The sequence below is a fragment of the Symphodus melops genome (genome assembly GCF_947650265.1).
Source record: "Symphodus melops genome assembly, chromosome: 10".
In the NCBI taxonomy this organism is placed as follows: Eukaryota; Metazoa; Chordata; class Actinopteri; order Labriformes; family Labridae; genus Symphodus; species Symphodus melops.
The window spans coordinates 11341115-11361304 of record NC_136700.1 but is presented as its reverse complement, the minus strand read 5'-3'; the positions used below and the strand labels follow the sequence as shown (position 1 = coordinate 11361304).

The 20190-nt window shown below is 42.7% G+C and overlaps 2 protein-coding genes across 2 annotated transcripts; one reads left to right on the top strand and one right to left on the bottom strand.

Moving 5' to 3' along the window:
- Positions 1–14: 14 nt before the first annotated feature.
- fkrp (fukutin related protein) lies at positions 15–3294 on the bottom strand. Its single transcript, XM_079353389.1, has 2 exons — positions 2905–3294; positions 15–2479 (listed from the first exon to the last, which is right to left on the bottom strand). The coding sequence occupies exon 2, from the start codon at positions 2355–2357 to the stop codon at positions 759–761; it is 1599 nt and encodes a 532-aa protein (XP_079209515.1). The 5' UTR covers positions 2358–2479; positions 2905–3294; the 3' UTR covers positions 15–758.
- Positions 3295–4133: 839 nt separating this feature from the next.
- On the top strand, positions 4134–19195 carry strn4 (striatin, calmodulin binding protein 4). Its single transcript, XM_079353318.1, has 18 exons — positions 4134–4632; positions 10691–10794; positions 10987–11063; positions 11312–11390; positions 11528–11713; positions 12565–12742; positions 12829–12985; positions 13531–13626; positions 13986–14104; positions 14226–14401; positions 14534–14581; positions 14671–14792; positions 14884–15051; positions 15162–15302; positions 15442–15540; positions 15629–15715; positions 15970–16159; positions 16500–19195. The coding sequence occupies exons 1-17, from the start codon at positions 4327–4329 to the stop codon at positions 16137–16139; spliced, it is 2313 nt and encodes a 770-aa protein (XP_079209444.1). The 5' UTR covers positions 4134–4326; the 3' UTR covers positions 16140–16159; positions 16500–19195.
- Positions 19196–20190: the final 995 nt, after the last annotated feature.

Genomic DNA, 20190 nt, shown 5'->3' with positions numbered 1-20190 from the left:
AATTACAACGACCATCTGTATCGACTTCTTTATTTTACAAGTTCACGAGATGGAGTGACATCACGAACAACATTACAGGAAACATGTTGGACCGAGAGGCGCTGGTGCTGAATTTCAGTTCTATTCCAATAAATACATCAAGGTCGCTCAGTAGTTATATATATATAATTGCACAGAGGGTAACTATTAATTTACACATTCAGTCATTTTGTTTCTAACTGAATCCTAAGGCGCAGTAGAGTAACATTTTAGCCTGTCCTTTTGCTAACCATAACAAAAAGTACGACTGTGAGTTTCTTCTTTCCCCACATGGAAGTAGTGTCACATTATTATTATTACAGCTGCCAGGGACCAAATTAATATACAATTAATTCATTAATGAAATGTGCAAAACTCGTAGAATAAGTACAAATGAATGTAACACTCAAGACATTTGTTTGTGCGAAACCACATCAGTTTAAATAACTGGCACAAAACCCTAAATCCTGCCTAAGGTCAGGTGTATTGCAGCTTGTTACGAGAATCATTCAAAGGTATACCATTTAAAGTAGTCATTATACCCCTCTGTAGAAGACTTACAGATGGAGCACACTGGCACTGTTAAATAGATGCATGATGGAGACACACTAGCGTACAGATATTTAGGTAAAATTAATCCTCAGGAAAAAAAAAAGAAAAATAGGTTCAGGTAAAAATCTTTGTTGTTTGTTAAACAAAGTCAGTGTGACGTTTCAAAGTTTCTGAGTCTCTATCATGCCTCATAATTTGCTTCTGTCCAGCCTCTTTTTCATAGGGTTAGGATACTGAGGGTTCTCAATAACTCCCTCTCCAAACTTGAGCTCCAAGAAGGCTCTGTGGTTGTTGGGGGCGAAGGCGGTGACGCCGGCAAACGTCATTGGCACCAGCGGCTGAAGGAAGTGTTCTGGGAACTCCACGTCTTGTTTGTGCTCGATCCACGTGTCTTTGGTCATGACGCCGTTACGCGCATAGAACGGCCATAGATCAACATGCAGGTGGTTGGCCTCGCTGTACTGGACTCTGTAGAAATCGCCTTCCACTGCACGCTCCCACACATAGCCGTTAGCGTCCACGAGGGAGCCCGAGTCCAGGTTCTTCAAGTGATCACAGTTTGGTATATCCTCGAGGTAGATGCCCAAATCAACATCATAATCCCAGGGGATGATGTCCTGATGGCGGACAGCACCCAGCAGAGTCCCACCCTCAAGCCAGTAGCGCACACCTGAGGTCTCCAGGATGTTGATGACATACTTGGCAGTTTCTCTCAGACCTCGCAGACAGCAGGGCGGTGTCCAGCGATCCACATAAAGGTAGTCTGGAGTGTCATCTTGCACCGTGCCAAAGCAACGTGTTGTCTCTTTACTGCAGCCATACCACTGCTCCTTCCCATCAGACAGAAGGAGGCGCTTCAAACCAAAGCTCCTCATAAGCCTTCCAGTTGCCTCCTTCAGTCGAGTGTCCGCCTTCCACTGGTTGTGAGCAGAGCTGAACAGTGGACGGTGGTTTGCGGAGAAACAGGGACCCTCCAGCAGCTTTACCTTCCAGCCTCTCAGGGCAGTTTGGATGAAGAGCGAGGGGAAAAGGGGCCGGCCCAGAGGTACAGAGAGGTTAAAAAGATCTTCAGTGCGAATGAGGATGATCGCGTCTCCTTGCAAAGCCGTGCACACACTTCCGCTGCTCCCAGACGCAGCGGGTGAGTAGGTGGCTGTCCACTCTCTGAGATTCACCCGCAGGTGGAGGCATTGCACAGCAGATCGGGCCAGCACGGGTGCAGCAACCAACCTCACAGGGCCCCCGCCCTCGCCTTCTAGTTCCCTGATCAGCCTTTCTATAGACCGCGGTTGCTCCAACTCCACCCCATCAGGCACCAACAGCACAAACTCGGTCTGAACGTGAAACTCTGGCCTGTGAGCTTGTGGCGGCTGCTCTGGGCTAGGGGAAAGGACTAAGAGCCGCACCCCTTCCGGAAGTACCAGGGGAGGGTACGGATTTGTGTCGGCAACCGCCAAAAATGGAATCTCAGGTCTCTGGCGGAGGAAAGAAGAAGCCACATCCCCAACATAATTCTCAAAGTGTTCAAACTCCCGAAGAAGAACGGTGACACGCGGGCTACGACTGTGACCGTCACCTCCTAAACCTCCACGCTCACCTCCAGCTCCAACTAGAGCACCAAGGCCTCCCCCTTGACCAGAGGCAGGTAGGGCAGCCCTCCTTGTACCCCTGCCAAGTTCCTTCCTCTTGTCCATCATTTGCTGTTGTGCTCGGGATACATAGTAGAGGATAAGAAGGTTGAGGACGATGGCGCCAGTTAACAGGCCCTGACAGAGACTAATACGCATGGCAATCAATGCTAACCTCCCCAGGTCCTGGCTGGAGAAGAAGTTCACTTTCAATAAAGGAATAAAGTTGTTGGGCTGAGATCTGTATTGGTGCTACAGTAGAGGAATTAGTTCTGGACAACCTGTGGAAGGTAGATAGAGAGAAAAAACATAAACAACAAATCTTAAATGTCCAAAGTATAAAATCACCTTGACTGCAATGTTTTGTTATTTAAACAAGTCTACTTTGACTTAATCAATGTTCTGATTTATTAGATCTACATACACTTAAGTTATTTCATTTGTAAATGTATTTCCAATCAAAATCAGTGAAAAATAAACAAATCAAATCAAATCCTAAATGGAAAGAAGCAGAAAGAAAAATATAATCGCATTTAATCCGCCCTTCTTTCAAAATAAATTAAATAACAAAACAGTAATAATATTAAAAAATATATATTAATATAAAACCAAGAAAAAAGGCAAATCTGAGTGCAAAGTTTTAATAAAAAATACATAAACATCATCATGAATCATTTAAATAGATAAAGTAAAGAGCACAGCTCACCTTGGACTTCTGTTTGATTCCTCATGATGCAACCTTTAGCATGGCACAGTCTGTTATATCATACATTAACCATACAATGACATGCTTTAGTAACGTTAACCTTGTTGTAATGTACTTTGTTTTCATGGTGGTCAGTCACAGAAAGCTGTACTAACACGGTTTAGTCTAAATTGTACGCATGTCTGCGTCCGGTTTTGTTTGAAATCGGGTTTCAACATTTTGTGAAGAAATCAACGACTTATTCTCGACAAATCACATCATAATATTTGTTATTAGTATTTAGCTTATCTAAGCACGACCATTTACCCAAACTGCACGAATTGACCATCAAGCTAACGCACTGCCGTCCTTGTTGTTAGCAGAAAACAAACAGAACGACATCCGGTTTGAGCCCTTCGAAACAAAAGGACAATTTTCAAAATAAAACTACACAAATTTCTTCAAAAACTAGATATTAAAAAAAATGTAAATTTGCACTCCCACAGAGTAATTTCATTACAAACATTGGCAACATTATAGTGTTAGTTTTCAAACAACAACAACAATAATAATAATAATGTTGTATAGTTGTGTTATAACATTTTTTTCCTCCTCAAGCTCAATAATTTTGAGACCTGCTTCAAAACTCCCGAACTATATATTTAAGGATCTAGTCATGATGCATAACCCTTACAGAAGCAGCACAGACTAAACCCAGAAACTAATGACCTACCTACGGTTATGCTGTATACACACACGCACGCACACACACACACACACACACACACACACACACTTGTATTTTGAAACACCATCAAAATGTCTTGTTATTTCTTCTTTTTAAGCAATCATCTATTTCTAAAACAATAGACAAGCCAGAGAGGGATTTTAAGTTGAAACCTTCTTTATTGCACTCTTCACGTTACACGCACCTTAAAAGAGCATGAGGGCTGGCTTGACTATTGTCTCTGAAGTGGAGGCTGGCTTCAACGCAGTCTTTATTTGTCACCCACACTGGGCTTTTCCAACAAAACACATGAGGAGGGAAGAGATCCTGGATTTACAAAATAAGAGCCCCAAAAAACGTCCAAATGTTTATTTTTATACATAGACATATTACAGTCATATTCATTTATACATATATAAAAATATATGTCCAAGCATAAAATAAAGCAGACAGCTGAGTTTGGTGAATAAACAGGCCAACATGTTTCAAATGTTTAGCGTGACTGACTTTTATTTTGAAGGTCTGAAAGCGGAAGTGTAGTATTTACCATCTGAATAGTAATTTTTGGTCTGTGCGCGTGAGAAAAGGAAGAAAAGAGGGTCGCTTTTAGTGAAGTGCTGCTAGCTTGGAAGATACCAGGTATAATTTTAATAATATAGTTGGCACACGCTGTCCGTTTCCACCTCCTTATCCTGGCGAGAGGTTGAACAGTTAAAATGGAGGCGGACAGATCCGGCGGAGGACCAAACCCGAACTCCGGAGGCGGCGGAGCGGGGCGCAACCCAAACGGGCCCAAGGCAGCACCGAGTCAGTCCACATCAGCTGCGGCGAACGGGGCGATGGCGGCGGCCGCAGCGGCAGCGGCAGCAGCCGGGGGTTTGCCTGGGTCGTCGCAAACACGAGAACTGCAGGACGGTGACTCGGGTATGTCGCTTCCTGGGATCCTGCACTTCATCCAGTTCGAGTGGGGACGCTTCCAGGCCGAGAAATACCGCTGGGAGGCTGAGAGAGACGAACTCAGGGTAAATATGCATTTCTTTCCTTCATTATAGACCTCATACCACCCAAACAAAAGGCAGAACGCAGACTGGACCAGCTCATATAGTGTTGGTGTAAGACAGCATACAATCCTCCGGGTTCAACATGACAACATGCTAACAGGCTAACATAATGTATTGACCAGGATGTAACACTACTAGACAGATAAGATAACAGAGGCTCTATTACATCTAAGTGATGAGCAGCATGGAGTCACACATCCACCAAACTAAAATAAAGTGTGTTAGCAAAAAGCACATCTATGTTCCTATCTGCCTGTAAATAAACGTACAATAATAATGCACTCACTCAGACATGCAGGTGAAAAGGTGGTTGAACAGAGTTCTGGTGTGGCCACTGGATGCCTTCACATCTTATACTGTAGATGACAATGAAGGTTCACATCAGAGACATGGACAGCATAATGGCCTTGTGTGGTCACGTAGTAGTTTTAAATAGAGACTCTAGTCAGGTATGAAATCACTTCACCTGTGTGCAGCCTTCCTTCAAGTTATAGTGCCAAATGATGTCTTTAATTTATATAATGATAACCTACATACAAAAAGGGATATATTGACTTTAATTATATTTACAGATAGGCCTACACCAGCAGGGATGGAGAAAATAGTCCGACTGACTCTTTAACACAGGCCTCCACTCCCATCAGGCTCCTCAGAGGGAAAGACAATTGAGACAAAAGACTCTGCTGTTACAGTTCTTATTCTGCATTTCATTACATAACCCTAACCCTAATAATCTAAAAACCCCAAGGAAGAATGAATTAAGATTCTAGTTTCCCTCATATAGGCTAATAGTTTACAGGACCTTTATGTGGTAACTATGGGTTTGTTTGTTTTTTTACCACATTATTTGGTGTAATGATTTCTCTATCTGATCAGGGAGAAAGTTATCAGGCTGACCTTTAAAATCGCTGTAGCTGTAACCTTTATCGTACAACCTCCATGACTTTTTACTGAACTCTGTTACTGTCAGCTAAGTAAGCCTCATCTTATCAACAACCTGCGATTTATAGTCGCATCTTTAAACTTTTTAAGACGGCCCACCATAACAAACACATCTCGATCTTGTGTCTTTCATAGTCGATCAGTTTGGATATCTGAAAAGTCTGTGTGGACGTGTGAGTCAGTGGCGTAGATATGCCTCTCTGAGCAATGCATTAGGTTGCTAAGAGTTGCAGTTCTCCAGGAATGGACGGGCAGAAGACAGAGGCTGTACTATGCAGCTTCCCTAAATGCATTTGTGTGCAACTGTACGAGGTAGAGCTTTGCTGGGAAACAGTGTGCTTACTCATCACATTGTTCCAGGATTAAGAGAAGTAAGGCAAACATCCACACATTAAAAGGGTTTTTTTTTATTTTATTTCGCTCAGTGTAAGGGATGAAGAAGAAGAAGCAATCATATTTTTCTTCGTATACCTAGCAGTGCTGATGCTGAATCGTGTTGATCATATATGGGCTTATTCTTGCGGCTGCAGTTTCCATGTAATTATTTTTTTTCTCCACCTTTTACTCGATAATATCTATTGTCATATTACTGCGTGATAAAACCTCAGGAAAAAAACCCCCATCATCGGCTCTCTCTGTCACTCCACTTCTCGTTTGCCCTCAACTCAATCCTGCCTGGTTATAAATAGGAGCCTGATAAAATATGGATGAACAATAACAAACTGGCCTCGCTCACTGCTTTTACGGTCGTGCATGAGGAGGCGGGATTGGAAGTCAGAAGCAGGCCACTGCTGTGTCCAACATGCCATTAGCTCTCTTGTTATGGAACTCTGTTTGCGTGTGACTATTTGCCGCACATGGTCCGGTTGCATGGATACAATTAACACCGCGTCCTGTGCGACGAGAGAGCGAGGATTGCTTGAGTGCCAGGCTGAAACATTGACCTAGCTTACATTCTAACACCCACAGGCCACAGGCCGCTGTCTTTTGTTGCCAGCGTGCTCGCAGGGGCTCTCATCATGCCAGATGACATGCCCCTGTTTGTTATGTCTGTTACAGCTGGCAGCGAACCGTGTTAAAAAATCATTACCAACTTTTTTTTTAGAGATCACAATTCTCACCATAAGACTGTGATTCTTTTTTTTCTTTTTCTTTTTTGTGGCAGTGTGAATGTCTGTGTTTGTAGCCTGAGACCGCAGCACATGTTGTCCCTGTGAGTGTGTTTTTTTGACATAGAGTGCCACCTGTGCTGTTGTGTCTCCAGTGACAGGCCGGTATGAAGCCCCCCCCACCTCCCACCCCCGCTACAGGCCAGGTGGGGCGTCCCAGCAGCACAGGAGACAGGTGGCTGAAGCCTTGTCCTCCCTCAGATACGCAATACGTTGTTCCCAGCGTACTCTTTATCAACTTACACCACAGCACTGTGTCAGAACAAGCCTGAAGTAGTGATCCTGTTCTCATTATAATTTAATACACAAACAGACTGTGAACCAAGGACACTTACTCCTCAGGGAGAGGGATGATCTTCACCTGTTCCTCTCAAACTACTACTCACAAGTAGCATTTAAATTTCATTCAACAGTCGTTGTGAAGAATAGATTTCTGTTGACCCACATTACATCACTTCCTGTTGAGTCGTGGCCCCGAGGGTCCTGGGTACACATCTCTAATTGATAGCTCTGTGCTCTCAGCCACTAAACACACAGGACATCCATAGGTACTGCGTTATTACTGTGTGCAGTAAGCCGTCTCTTTGTTTTTCTGTTTCTAACCCAGCTCTTGCCCTGACATGTTATATAAAAACCTCGCGAATAGATATGACTGTATGTTATACAAGCACAATAGCAACATGCAGTATGTTTTCCTTTTCGCCCCCTTTGCTCACGAAGCACATTCTGATCAACTTAGGCAGCAAGCAAAAACTTTTGAAGATGTCACACTAGACACGAGCACACACTGGATACAGTCCCAACCGCTCCGTCACCCTCCGTCAGCGTCCCAGAAAAGTTCACTGCTCTACTTGTTGGCGCATGGATTCTCTCTTGGGGATGAAGGGATGAGACGACGATGGGGGGGAGGAGGGGGGGGGGGGGGCAGTGGAAGAGGGAAAGCTGCCCTTGACCCCATTCTGCAGCAAGCAGAGAGGGACTGGCAGAAAAGGCTAAATGTGTCAGCTCTCCAAGCTTCTGCGAACCGTGGAAAGGTCAGCAGCGGTATGCCACATGAAGGAAAACCCAGCCACAGGACAGAGTTTAGTTTGTGCAACTATTTTTATTTTGCCACAGCGAAGATGTCAAGAATGTATATAATGGTGGAAAACGTAACGTAGCAGTTTGTACGTCTCTGACACGGGTGTGTTTTTAAAATCTGAACTATAGCTCACCTCCATAGAGCTTTATTTCTGACCATCGTGATTGGTTTGGCCTGCTCGTAGTGCTGCTCGCTCAATAAGAACACCTTTAGAGGATGAATGGGCTGCTTTGTGCGGCCTGACACGAGTGAAAACAAGCCTGATCGAGGAAAGAGCAGTGGACGCAGAAAACAATGCAAATTATGCACATTTACCACAATGTGTTTCGTTAATGTGTTATTATTTACGCACCGATAAGAGCTTTAGTTATGGAACCTTACTTTACATGAAAGCTCATTAAAGGAGCTTTTGTACCAACACTTACAAATCCAGTGTACGCAGCGAGAAGTAAATCCACTTTGACATCCTATTTTACTCCTATGACCGTTGGTATCTCCTGCTTTCTAAAAGAGAGAGGCTTCATGAAACAAGTGAAACCAGGTCAGCATCAAAGAATGAGTTGTTCAGCAATAGAGACTGGCATACAGCAATGAAGCCTTCGACACACATAATCCCTCCTACATTTATAGATCAGCAAAATACAATTCTGTGTGTGTGTGTGTGTGTGTGTGTGTGTGTGTGTGTGTGTGTGTGTGTGTGTGTGTGTGTGTGTGTGTGTGTGTGTGTGTGTGTGTGTGTGTGTGTGTGTGTGTGTGTGTGTGTGTGTGTGTGTGTGTGTGTGTGTGTGTGTGTGTGTGTGTGTGTGTGTGTGTGTGTGTGTGTGTGTGTGTGTGTGTGTGTGTGTGTGTGTGTGTGTGTGTACACTATACGCATAATGCAGCCTTGTCACTTATCTTGACAAACAAAGCAGGGTCAGGGATTTGAGGATTTGGTTACTAGTGGGAACCTGTGGCTCGTGTAACTCAGTGTGACACTGCATGGATATGATGTGTGAGATAGAGAGAGAGAGCAGGTCGTAGCTCGTCTGTGGGCGAGCAGGAGGAGAAACGGCAGCCCTGCCTCTGAAGGCTGACGAAGACGCATTCCTTTAGGATGTTGAAATTGGGAAGATCCTATCTTATTTTTTTTTTTAATTACCGATAGTTCTTTTTTTTTTTTTGCTGAGCGATAGAAGCAGTGTTCAAATGTTTGGCTAATCAGAACTAAATGACCCTTTAGATTTACTGATCTGGAACCAGTTTTGATACTGCAATTAATTAGCTCTTTCTGATTTTTAAAGAAGATTTTAAAGAAGAGAATAATCTATGTGATGCTTTCACCTAGACTGCTGATTGGTTCTTTACAAAGCAGATCACTTTAGTGTTGCACTGGTCTCTCTCCTTTTATAACTTAAAGTTTGTGTGCAGCAAACATGCAGTATGCTAAGCTAAAGGGCTTCAGTTAACCTCGTGTTTATAAGAGGCTGAGAGGACCTTTATTGTTTTTTTTTGCTTTGTAGCTTGTTAAACGTACGCTATGATTTTAACTCATCTTCTCAGTGTGCCGTTCACATCAACAAAGTTACTTTGTGTTTATTTTCTTTTCCAGAATTCTCCTCTGAGGCTTGGCCAACTCTAAGCCATGTTGTAATCTGTGTTTCAAACCCTCTTAGATCGTGCCTGCCGTCCTGACAAGCTAGCTTTGTGAATTATCTCCAAAATTCTCCGATAAGCATATGAAATCACATTGCATTAATCAGGATTACTCAGCAGCAACATCATCAGTAGTACGGGTTACTTGGCAGATTATCCAGTGTTCCACATGACTGTGTGTGTGCGCGTGTGTGACCGAGCACTTTCCTGGTGATTGACTACCCTCTTAAGTCGACCTAGTGTTTGCCCCATGAGATATTGTTTTTAGACTGTTCTAGTTCTACAGAGCTGTGTATGAGTGAGTGAGAGCAGACTCATGGACACACTTTGGGATGTGCAGAAGAGAAATGGACCGTAAAAAAATTGGTATTAATGCTCCAGTACAGAGAGAGAGAGAGAGAGAGAGAGAGAAATATAAAGCTACTGTGACAATCATCTACATGCAAAAGCTGAGAGTTTAAAGAGTGGGCCGGCTTCTAAAAGCTTTTTGTTCTGCCTCTGGAGTATTTTTGTACTTCACCAAATAATAAACAGGATGTTGTCTGCTTCACGTGAGCCCACGTTTCGCTCGAAATACATTAAAGTGTGAATCCCAGTGCAAGGCCCTCTCTTGAAATGGCTTTCACTAAGGGATGAAAATGGCAAAGGATAATCCTCCATTAAAGATGGACATTTGTGTCATTCTCACCCGTTCTCTTCTCACGTATCCTTTTAATTTTTTTGACAAAGGGACAGTGAAAAGCTCTTTCCTCAAGGTAGTTTTTTTTTGTTTTTTTTGTTCTCAAGGAGGAAGGAAACGGACAGAAAATTAGAGAGGAAGTACAAAAGGGAAGGCTGTGTTTTTAAAAAGACAGTATTTGAATGTTGCCAGTGTGTGTTGGTGTTTTTTCCTCTCCTGCACATGTGCACTGAAACCTCGGTCAGGAGAGGTTAAAAATAAGATCCCAGCACCACAACCCTCTACTTATTCTGATTTCTCAGAAATCATTCTCCCCATGCTTCCCATGACAACCTTATTTCCTCCATATTTACAGCAAGGTTAATTTAATCTGATTCACCCTCCCCTGTTAATTGAGTTTGTGAGTGGGAGTCTTATTCATTTTCTTATCATACATATTTGTAAGGGTTTGCTATTTGCATATGCCTGTTTTACTTTTTTAAGTTACTTAATTGTCGTGTGTGTGTGTTTGTATAGGCTCAGGTAGCATTCCTACAGGGGGAGAGGAAAGGGCAGGAGAATATGAAACAGGACCTGGTGAGGCGGATCAAAATGTTGGAGTATGCCCTCAAACAAGAGAGGTAAGACGGACGCCAGGTGGCGACTCTTTTTAACTGTCCCCGTTTTCTCATGTCTGTTATTCATTTAGCCCCTTGTCTTTGTGTTTTTACACATTTACAACATAATAAACTGATGTGGAAATATATTTTACTGTTTTTTGTTTTTGTTTTTTTTGTAATTCTGCCCTCTTGTGGTCTTCTGCGCGGTTGCAGGGCTAAGCACCAGAAGCTGAAGACAGGAAATGACCAGAGTCCTGGAGACAAGAAACCAGAAACAGAGGCAGACCAGCGTATGTATATCTGTTTGTGTGTGTGTGTGTGTGTGTGTGTGTGTGTGTGTGTGGGTGTGTGTGTGTGTGTGTGTGTGTATATGTATATATATATATATATATAGTGTGTATTACAGGATTATATAACCTACTGCTGTTGCATCTTTAACTGCTACTGCACTTTCAGAACAACCTATCGTTTCTGCTGTTTCTCGTTGTCTTCTCATGCCTCACTGTTACATCACCATTGACCAATCTATTTTCTGTAGTTCCCAATGGGCCTGCCGAGTCTGACTCTGAGCCAGCCAATCAGATGTCATGGAAGGAGGGACGTCAGCTACTACGCAAGTAAGACCTCAATGTCATCAGCTCCTGTTATCTCAGTCCCATATTAATGTCCTCAATCATAACTCTTTTCTTGACTCGGGTTCGTTAGTATGGATGCAGGTATATTTTTATTGGGTTTTTTCCCCCTGTCAATATAGATATCTGGAGGAGGTTGGTTATTCAGATACCATCTTAGATATGCGGTCAAAGCGCGTACGCTCACTGCTTGGGCGAAGCAGTCCTGAGGCTAACGGGCCCCCACCCAGTGAAACCTGTCCTGAGCCTGAGCCCCGGTCAGGAGGGGAGTCATTGTTGGTCAGACAGATAGAGGAACAAATAAAGAGGTAACAAAAGACATTTTCTGAGTTGTTTTTTTTCCCCCCAGTTGACTTTGGGGCATCTTGTGACAAAATGGTCTTCAAGCTTATACAACCCTCTTAGTAGGCGTAGTCAAATGAGCATGTCATTCTACACACAGACGTGACATTGACATATGTATCATATTTCTGTGAAGAGTGAGACTTTGTTTAACCTCTTGGGTAAAGCACAGTGGAGTTCCATCTGTTAATATCTGGGATCTTTCTGTGCAATTGAAAAAGAAAGTGGGAAATCTGAACGCTTTTTCTTAGTGTCGATGGATTGTTTACTGTTATGCTCGGCGCTATTCTAGAAATAAAATATACATTTACTGTACAGAATATGCGCAGGTGACCTAGGTCTAGTTATCAATAAAGCAAATAGTTTTTTCTCTCTTGCGGCAGTGTTAAGCTTAGACAATCAAATTATTGTTTGGCAGCTGTGCCGGTATTCTCCATGTGCATTTGCCTGCTGAAGCACAAACATTTAAATGAGTGAAACAATAGTTGAGCCTGCTCTCAAAAGCTAAGAAAACAAGAATCTGTTCGAAATGAAGCGCGTCCTCCACCGTGCAAACACGGTACGATCCAAACAAACATCAGAAAAGTATGCAGGCTGTTGCTTTGTGTTTGCACTGAAAAACAGTCAAGGGGAGAATAAGAATAAATTATAACTGCATCATCCAAAGCACTCGTAGTTAATAACCTATTCTAGATTATGAAGCGAGATAACGAGACAGTATCGTCTATTATGGAACGTCTTTGAATATGATGGTATAAAACAGTATCAATGAGGTCATCCATTCTGTGAATGAGGGAATAACTGTGTGCACTTGTAGGAACGCGGGTAAAGAAAGCTCAAAGGAACGTCTGGGTGGCTCGGTGCTGGATAAGATCCCCTTCCTGCATGGCTGCGAGGACGATGACGAAGACGACAGTGACGAGGACGAGGACTTCCAAGGCATGACCACAGACTGCATCGATGGACCACGGAAGAACAAGAAGTCTCGTGTAAAGGTGAGACGAGGACAGTCATTCAAAAAAATCATAGAAGAGACATTGATGACACATTATGTAACCCTGGGTTATGCTCTGGTGTCCAGATGGGTTCGGAGCCCATGACCACAGACCTGGACCCCGAGGATGAGGAGGATGAAGATGACTCAGAAGACGCCCTCAGTGAATTTGACTTCCTGGGCTCGGGGGAGGATGGGGAGGGGGCGGGAGAGGCCAGGATCTCTGGGGACGGACGGGAGCTAGGTACGCTGTTGCCATAGCAACACCATCAGCACCAGCACTGCCAGAATCACTGCCACCAGTGTATCTGTCTCTTTTGCCCCCCCCCTTCTCCTGCTCCTTCCCTCCTTCCCTGCTCACCTTCTTACCCTTTACTTCTCATTGTGTCTTGGCATCTCTTGTCAATAAAACCAACCTCTTTTCCCAACCACCTGTCTCTCTGTCCTGTTTCACGAGCTGTCACTTCAGTCTGTGACTCTATACACTTATGCAGCTGTCATCATTGTGTGTAGATGTCTTCCCTGGGGTCATTTCAGAGGTTCTCACGCATGCTGCCTTCTCTCTCTACATTTCACTCTGAGTCGTATTTGCACTGTTTGCCCGTGCTTTTGATTGATTTTCATCTTCAGAGAGAGAGCCAAAAAAAAAACTCTGCAGATGCTATGCATGTTAAGAATGAAGTATGTTTGCCTCTGTCTGCATTCGTCTGTCTCATCTGCTGGCCCATCCATTTCGTGTCCTGTCTGCATGACTGGATGTTTTGTGACTCTCTCCTCTGCCGGGTTCAGAGAACCGCAGGAACAAGTTACAAGGAATGATGTCGGACTTCCCCCCTAAACCCAGCCCTCCCCCCACTATAACGGGACAGGCTCGCTCCGGGGAAGGTAAGACTTTTCCAGCAAACTCAGAAAACCAAAGTCCATCCACTCCTACACACATGATTGTAATTTAGATGATGACTCTAAAAATGAGATACTGTAATGTCTGTCTGTCTTTGTTTGTTTTTTTTCAGTTTCAAATCATGTGTAGAGTTACATTTACAAATGTACAAAGTAGCTCCTACACTGATAAATATGGCTACTTGAACACAGTGTGGGAGTGAGGAAACAGAAAATCGATAATTGGCAGAGAGATCTGGGATTTATTGCTGTAAATGTTTATTAAAAGCCTGTGTGTTTGTTGCATAGAGCCATGATGTTTTGTCTGAAATGAGCAGTAACACTTTTCCATTTCCAAACTGCAGGTGGCGCCCTTGGTTTCTCCTCTGATGTCTTTATTATGGACGCTGTCGGAGGAGGGGACATGAACCTTGGCGAACTGGCTGACCTCACCGTCGCCAATGACAACGATCTCTCCATGGATGTAATGACACATTTGCTCTGGTTATTACTCAGAATATTTCTTGAAGGACCCTTTCATGTGCCCTCACAGAAAAACGTAATTTTTTTTTTTTTTTTTTTTTTCCCTGACTGTTTACGGCCAGATGCAGGAAAACAGAGAGGAGTTCAAGAAGACGTGGAACCCTCGTTTCACACTACGCAGCCACTTTGACGCCATCCGCGCTTTGACTTTTCATCCCAGCCAGGCAGTACTCCTCACAGCGTCGGAGGATGGCACATTAAAACTGTGGAACCTCAACAAAGCCATGCACTCTAAAAAGTAAGAAAACCTGGGTGGAAAAAAATCAACAAAAAAAATCTAAAGCACTTTTTGTAAATTAAACAAACGCTTTAGAAGCAGCAGTAAAGAAAAATAATAAGTAAATTAAAAAAAGATTATGTCCCTCCACAGGAATGCAGCATTAGACGTTGAGCCAATCTACACTTTCAGAGCACACAGGTGAGTGCAGTGTGAGATATGGACATGTGCACTTCCTACATAGTGAAAATGCTGCATCACCTCTCATCCCTCCCTTACTTTTTGTCCAGTGGAGCTGTTTTGTCACTGACTATGGGCGAGGATGGAGAATCATGCTACAGTGGGGGATTAGATGGAACTGTCAGATGTTGGAAAATGCCGGACCTCAATGTGGATCCTTACGATAACTACGGTAAGTCGTCCTCAACTGTAGCCTATTGTGCGATCAGCTTGTTTCAAATATAGTCAAATTAAGAAGTCTCTTCTGCTCATCTGTCTTGCAGATCCTGGCATCGAGAGCAGTGTCCTATCAGGCCACGAGGACAGTGTTTGGGGTCTAACCTACTCGGCTGTTCACCATCGTCTGGCTTCGTGCTCGGCTGATGGCACCATCCGCCTCTGGGACCCTCAGAACTCCTCGCCTTGCCTTTCCGTCTTCAACAAGGAGAGAGGTAAACATCTGGGTTGCATGAGTTGATTTTTTTTTTTTTTTTTTAATTCTTTAAAAGCTTTGTCTCGAGTCTATGACTCACAACTTTATCTGCTCTCATTTTGCCCTCAGAGCACGGAACCCCAACCTCAGTGGCATTTGTTGCCACCGACCCAAATCAGGTGGTGGTTTCATTCGATGGCGGTGAGACGCTGCTCTACGACCTCAACACGGAGCAAAGCACGACCACATTGGAGACACAGACAAAGGATGGTACGTAAAAGACCACTAACTTATTTTGTGATGCTAGATTTTTCGACATTTTATTTTTTGTTTAGAAATGAGTTGAAAATAAACAATTTGCCCACAAAACAGCTTCTGAGTAGTACTGTTTTGCATCTTCCTTTTGCAGGCAGTGAGCTCATTAACCGTGTGGTCAGTCACCCGTCTGAGTCTGTCTCCATCACTGCACACGAGAACCGCACCATTCGCTTCCTAGACAACAAGACAGGTACCTGCAGGAACTGTTTGACTTGTGAAGACTTCAATAAATGTCACTTGAGCTCTTCAAAATGAACTTGTCATGTGCGTTTGTGCAGGTAAAGTGGTTCACTCGATGGTCGCTCATTTGGATGCAGTCACCTGTCTCACTACGGACCCGAAAGGCACTTACCTCATCTCTGGCAGTGAGTAGTACTCAGCTTTCAACCCTTGACTCCATCAAAAACATAAAAACAAATCTGACTCGGGAAAGGGAAGGACGTCTTTAGCTCAAATGAAGCTCATTGTACATACTTGGCTCAAAGTACAAAGTAATTACTTAAGTGGATGGTGTGCATTATGTTTGCTTTGGATCAAGATGTTAAAGATTCCTTTACATTGTGTGCTGCGCTGATCTTTGACCCTCTTTTGTTTTCCACTCCCTCTCTTCCCCCTGCAGGCCACGACTGCTCAGTGCGCCTGTGGATGCTGGACAACAGGACGTGCGTGCAGGAGATCACGGCTCACAGGAAGAAGCACGACGAGGCCATCCACGACGTCGCCTTTCATCCATCGCAGCCCTTCATCGCCAGCGCCGGCGCAGACGCACTCGCCAAGATCTTTGTCTGACAGCAGAAGTTGTCTTTCTGGTGGGTTTCGTTTGAGAGTTTTGTGGTTACAAGGAGATACAAACCAGTGAAGCTCCAGCAAGAGTCCATCTAGAGTAACTGGTTGCATATCTTTACTGTTTTCATATACTCTCTATATAATGTGATTATTTATTACCAAAAGTCACAAACAATTCTGTGACTTTTACATGTTAAGATCAGATTGTTGACCTCATGTAAAATGAAACAAAATCATTTTAAATACATTTACAAGGGACCCTTGTACTTTTACCTTTTAATGTTTGTGTCATGAGCCCTTCTGAGCAGCTTTTGATCCAATGTTTTCTTTTTTCTTCTTCTTCTTTTTTTTTTTTTTTTGTAGATTCCTACTCGAACAACAAGGCCAAAGAGCCTGAAGACTACAGTGGACAATATCCACCTGCTTACACACACACACACACACACATAAGCACTCTCACACACTTGTCCTGAACCCCACTGGCTGGGTCATCTCTCCAGGACGTCCCCCTGCCTGTAATCTCTCCTGGTCCTCTGATGCCTCAGTGACTTCTTGTAATACTAACCACACTCCTTTTTTATAACTTTAAACTCCTGGCTGCTCTGTTTTCAAACACTTTTCTACACTACAATATCTTTTTATGCTTTTTTTTTTTTTAATTATTATTTTGGTCACTATACCTGCTATTGCAAAGCACGGTGTGTGTTTTGTTTTCTGTGTGCTTGAACTGCTTAGACACTATATAACACAGAGTAGACCCATGAAAACACTCACACTGCACATTTCACATGTGAAATCTTTTTTTATATAGTCAACTAAGTGCTTGTGGCTAACACACTTACGGAAGCATGACTAACAACAGTAACCTTTCCCGGAGTGAACAGAAACCACCTGACCAACCTCTTTAATGGGAATCAATGTATTACATTCCAAAGATACTGGCAGGCAGAGTGTGTGTGTGGTGTGGAGGACTGGGATGTGTGTGTGCGTGCGCTATGTGAGGAGGCGCGAGCAAGTTGCTGACGAGTGTTTGAACAAATAGCTTTAATTTGAACCTAATGGCCAATACACCACGACTCATTGTTTGTTGGAGTGTTTCCCCCTCCATGACTCTGCTTCTACACTAGTGTGTGTGTGTTGGATTGAATGTCACTCTGCTGTACAATTTAATAAGAATATATCCACAATCATGATCAATTTCTCCAGTATGTACAGATTAATCTGGACTCAGCAGACTGATGCTGACACTCACTTTCCTTTTTACGTTACAGAAGTGTGTGTGGTGTGCACTAGTTAAATCACGGTGCTATGAAAGACCTTGTCAGTCTTGAGTCAGAATCAGGGACCTGTTGTGAATGCGTGCGTTTGTGTGTACATGTGAGACAGAGGAGAGACTGTGACTCTCTTTCACCGGCTTCTAGATTCACCTTGACGTTTTAAATTTCATCGTTGGATCATTTCACAATCCGTCGTAACATTTCAGAATCAACAGTCGCTTTCGGAGCAACGTGGAGGCTTAGGAGAGTCTATGAAGCTGATTATACTGTAGAGTGAGGACCACTTGGCTGAAAAAATAAATAAATCAGGTCCTCCTATTTCATCTAGAAGTTGGTGCCAGGTTTCAGATGGAGCTTACGCGAGGCTTTTGTTATTTATTCTGGCTTTCACAGAAAGAGAACATTGAAAATGACCGTCACTTGTGTTGTGAAGGCAAGGGTTCCCTCTTCTTGTTTGATGTGCTCTCATTGCAAGTAAGAAGCACATTACCCACCGAGCTACTATAGCTGGAAAGATGGTTCTCTGAAGAGAGAAGGCATGCTGGGAGAAAGAAAAGCTCTTTTGTAATTAATAAAAAAAAGGAAAATCAAAAGGGTCCAAATATATTCGGCCACTTTTGTAATTTTGGAAAGGAGAAAAATGGACGGCATGATGTAAGATGTGTGAGTGAACATTACATTCATGTCTGTCTGTATCCTACAGAAAGTCAAGTCAAAGTTTGTTAGTTTTGAGTAAAACACCCCCCTCAACAGTTGAGCTGTGTCATGTTACTTTAACAGGTAATTGTTTTAAATGAACTTCAGCAGACTGACGCAGTCTGCTGATGAAACTGTTGGTTTATGTGCAGCCTCCACCCCCTGAAGATTTCAGGGTCACACGTGTGGTCAGACCTCAGATCGGAGGTCTTCTTTCTTTTCTTTTTTTAAAAATTTTTATTCCTGAAAAGGGTGCTGGAGAAAAACAAAAGAACAACTGGGTGCAACAATGTAATTGTACTCCTGCTGCTCACTAAATATTTGGTGGCTCCACTTTGCACTACATCTAACAGTGGACGCTCATGTGACAAACGGGGTGAAGAAAATGTGATCTGCAGGTATTTCTACTACAATCTGGAGTAAATACTACACGGTTTGAGCCTGGGAAGGCTCTGTTCTTTGACAGCGAGAGTTCCTAATGCTTTCAGAGCTATCATGTTAAAGACAAATCAGTACGAGACTTCAAAAAAAAAAAAAAAAAGAAATCAAAACTGAGGTTGTAAATGATGACTAGAGATGCCATGACGTGCTGTAAATGTCCATCATTTCCTTCTTTTCCTTTCTTGCATTTCTTTTCTTTATGATATGGTTATTATGATGTAAGAATACTGTAGTATCATAAGTGAATTATTCTTCCTTGCTAGGCATAGATCTTGCTTGTGATTGATAATGGCAATGTATAACTTGTAAAAAAGCAAAAATGATTAAAAAACATGAAAAACGAAGAAAAACATGAAAAAAAGTGTTACCAGTCAGAGGCCAAGGTAAAGGACTCTCATTTCTTTGTGTTTTTATTTTTTTATTAGCAATTTATCACTGTGTGATATTTTGTACATCATATTAAGCTGTATTCAAACTATTTCCTCAAACTACAAGGGATAAGAGACCTGCTTTTTATTGATTTTCTGTTATCATATATTTTTTAACTGCATTCTAGCTTGTATCAAATTACCTTTACTTTTTGTTTACGGGTCCCCTGTTCTATGTCATTAAGGAAGAAAAAAAATGAAAATTTTGTACAGTGAATTAAGAGTTGTGCTTGTGTCGTCTGTTTCCCGCCTTGTATGGGATAGAAAAGTTGCATAAACAACACTGACCACACTCGGAGGAAGCACCAGTTATCACTTTTGAGAACACACTGAGCAGGGTTAGGGTTAGGGTTAGACTCAAGGATAGAGTTTAGGAATGAGACAAAGTTTGGGGATTTTTCACATGCTCAAAGAGGCTCAAAGTTTTGGCTTGGAGGCCTAGAATTAAAAAGAGAGGCTAGATGTCAAATGTCCCTGAAGTGTAACTCTATAAACCATCTTTCTTTAGACTCCTCTTGTCTGGTAAAACTCTTGAGTCCAATAACTCAAAGAGGCTTCAAACAAGTTCATTATCAAGCATTAGTTGAGATAACAGGTGACATTAAACTGGTTATTTTACCTGGCCTATTGCACGATTGTCCAACTAACCTTGGTAAAAGAAAACTAACAGTAAACTATTAAGCATCTCTCATCCATGATGTGTTTATAACACCCGAACTGTTAATAGTCAAGAACAGTTACACTACAAGAAAATGAAAGCTATTTTTTAGCTATGTATTATAAAATCAGTGCAAATGATAGCTATTTTAGATACCATAAAAGAGTAGTATGTGTCCCGCATGCTTTGGTTATCAGTTTTCTTGTGTATTAGGTTAAAAAGTGCACCATGTGCTACACAATTAAGTGAAAGACTACTGCTCCACTCCTACATTAAGACTCCCCAAGATGAGTGAACACATTTTTATTTGTAATTATACTTTAAATGGGAACACAGAAAACTCAAAGTCAGAATATGTTCCTGGAAGTGGCAGAGAGGAGTTTCTCCAAGGTCAGGCCTTTAGAGAACACTTCTTTCATGTGCTTCTTCTCAGCCCGCTGGTTGTGTGAGCATGTGAACAAAAAAATCACAGACTCATCCATTTATTCACCCTGCTGCTTTGATCATGCTGCAGGCTGACTCCACACTCAAATGAGACTGTTATCCATATTTTA

Coding starts and splice junctions, on each gene's coding strand:
- strn4 (XM_079353318.1), top strand. CDS start 4,327: ATGGAGGCGGACAGATCCGGCGGAGGACCAAACCCGAACTCCGGAGGC. Junction 15,541..15,628: donor CTTCCTAGACAACAAGACAG/GTACCTGCAGGA, acceptor GCGTTTGTGCAG/GTAAAGTGGTTCACTCGATG. Junction 15,716..15,969: donor CACTTACCTCATCTCTGGCA/GTGAGTAGTACT, acceptor TTCCCCCTGCAG/GCCACGACTGCTCAGTGCGC.
- fkrp (XM_079353389.1), bottom strand. CDS start 2,357: ATGCGTATTAGTCTCTGTCAGGGCCTGTTAACTGGCGCCATCGTCCTC.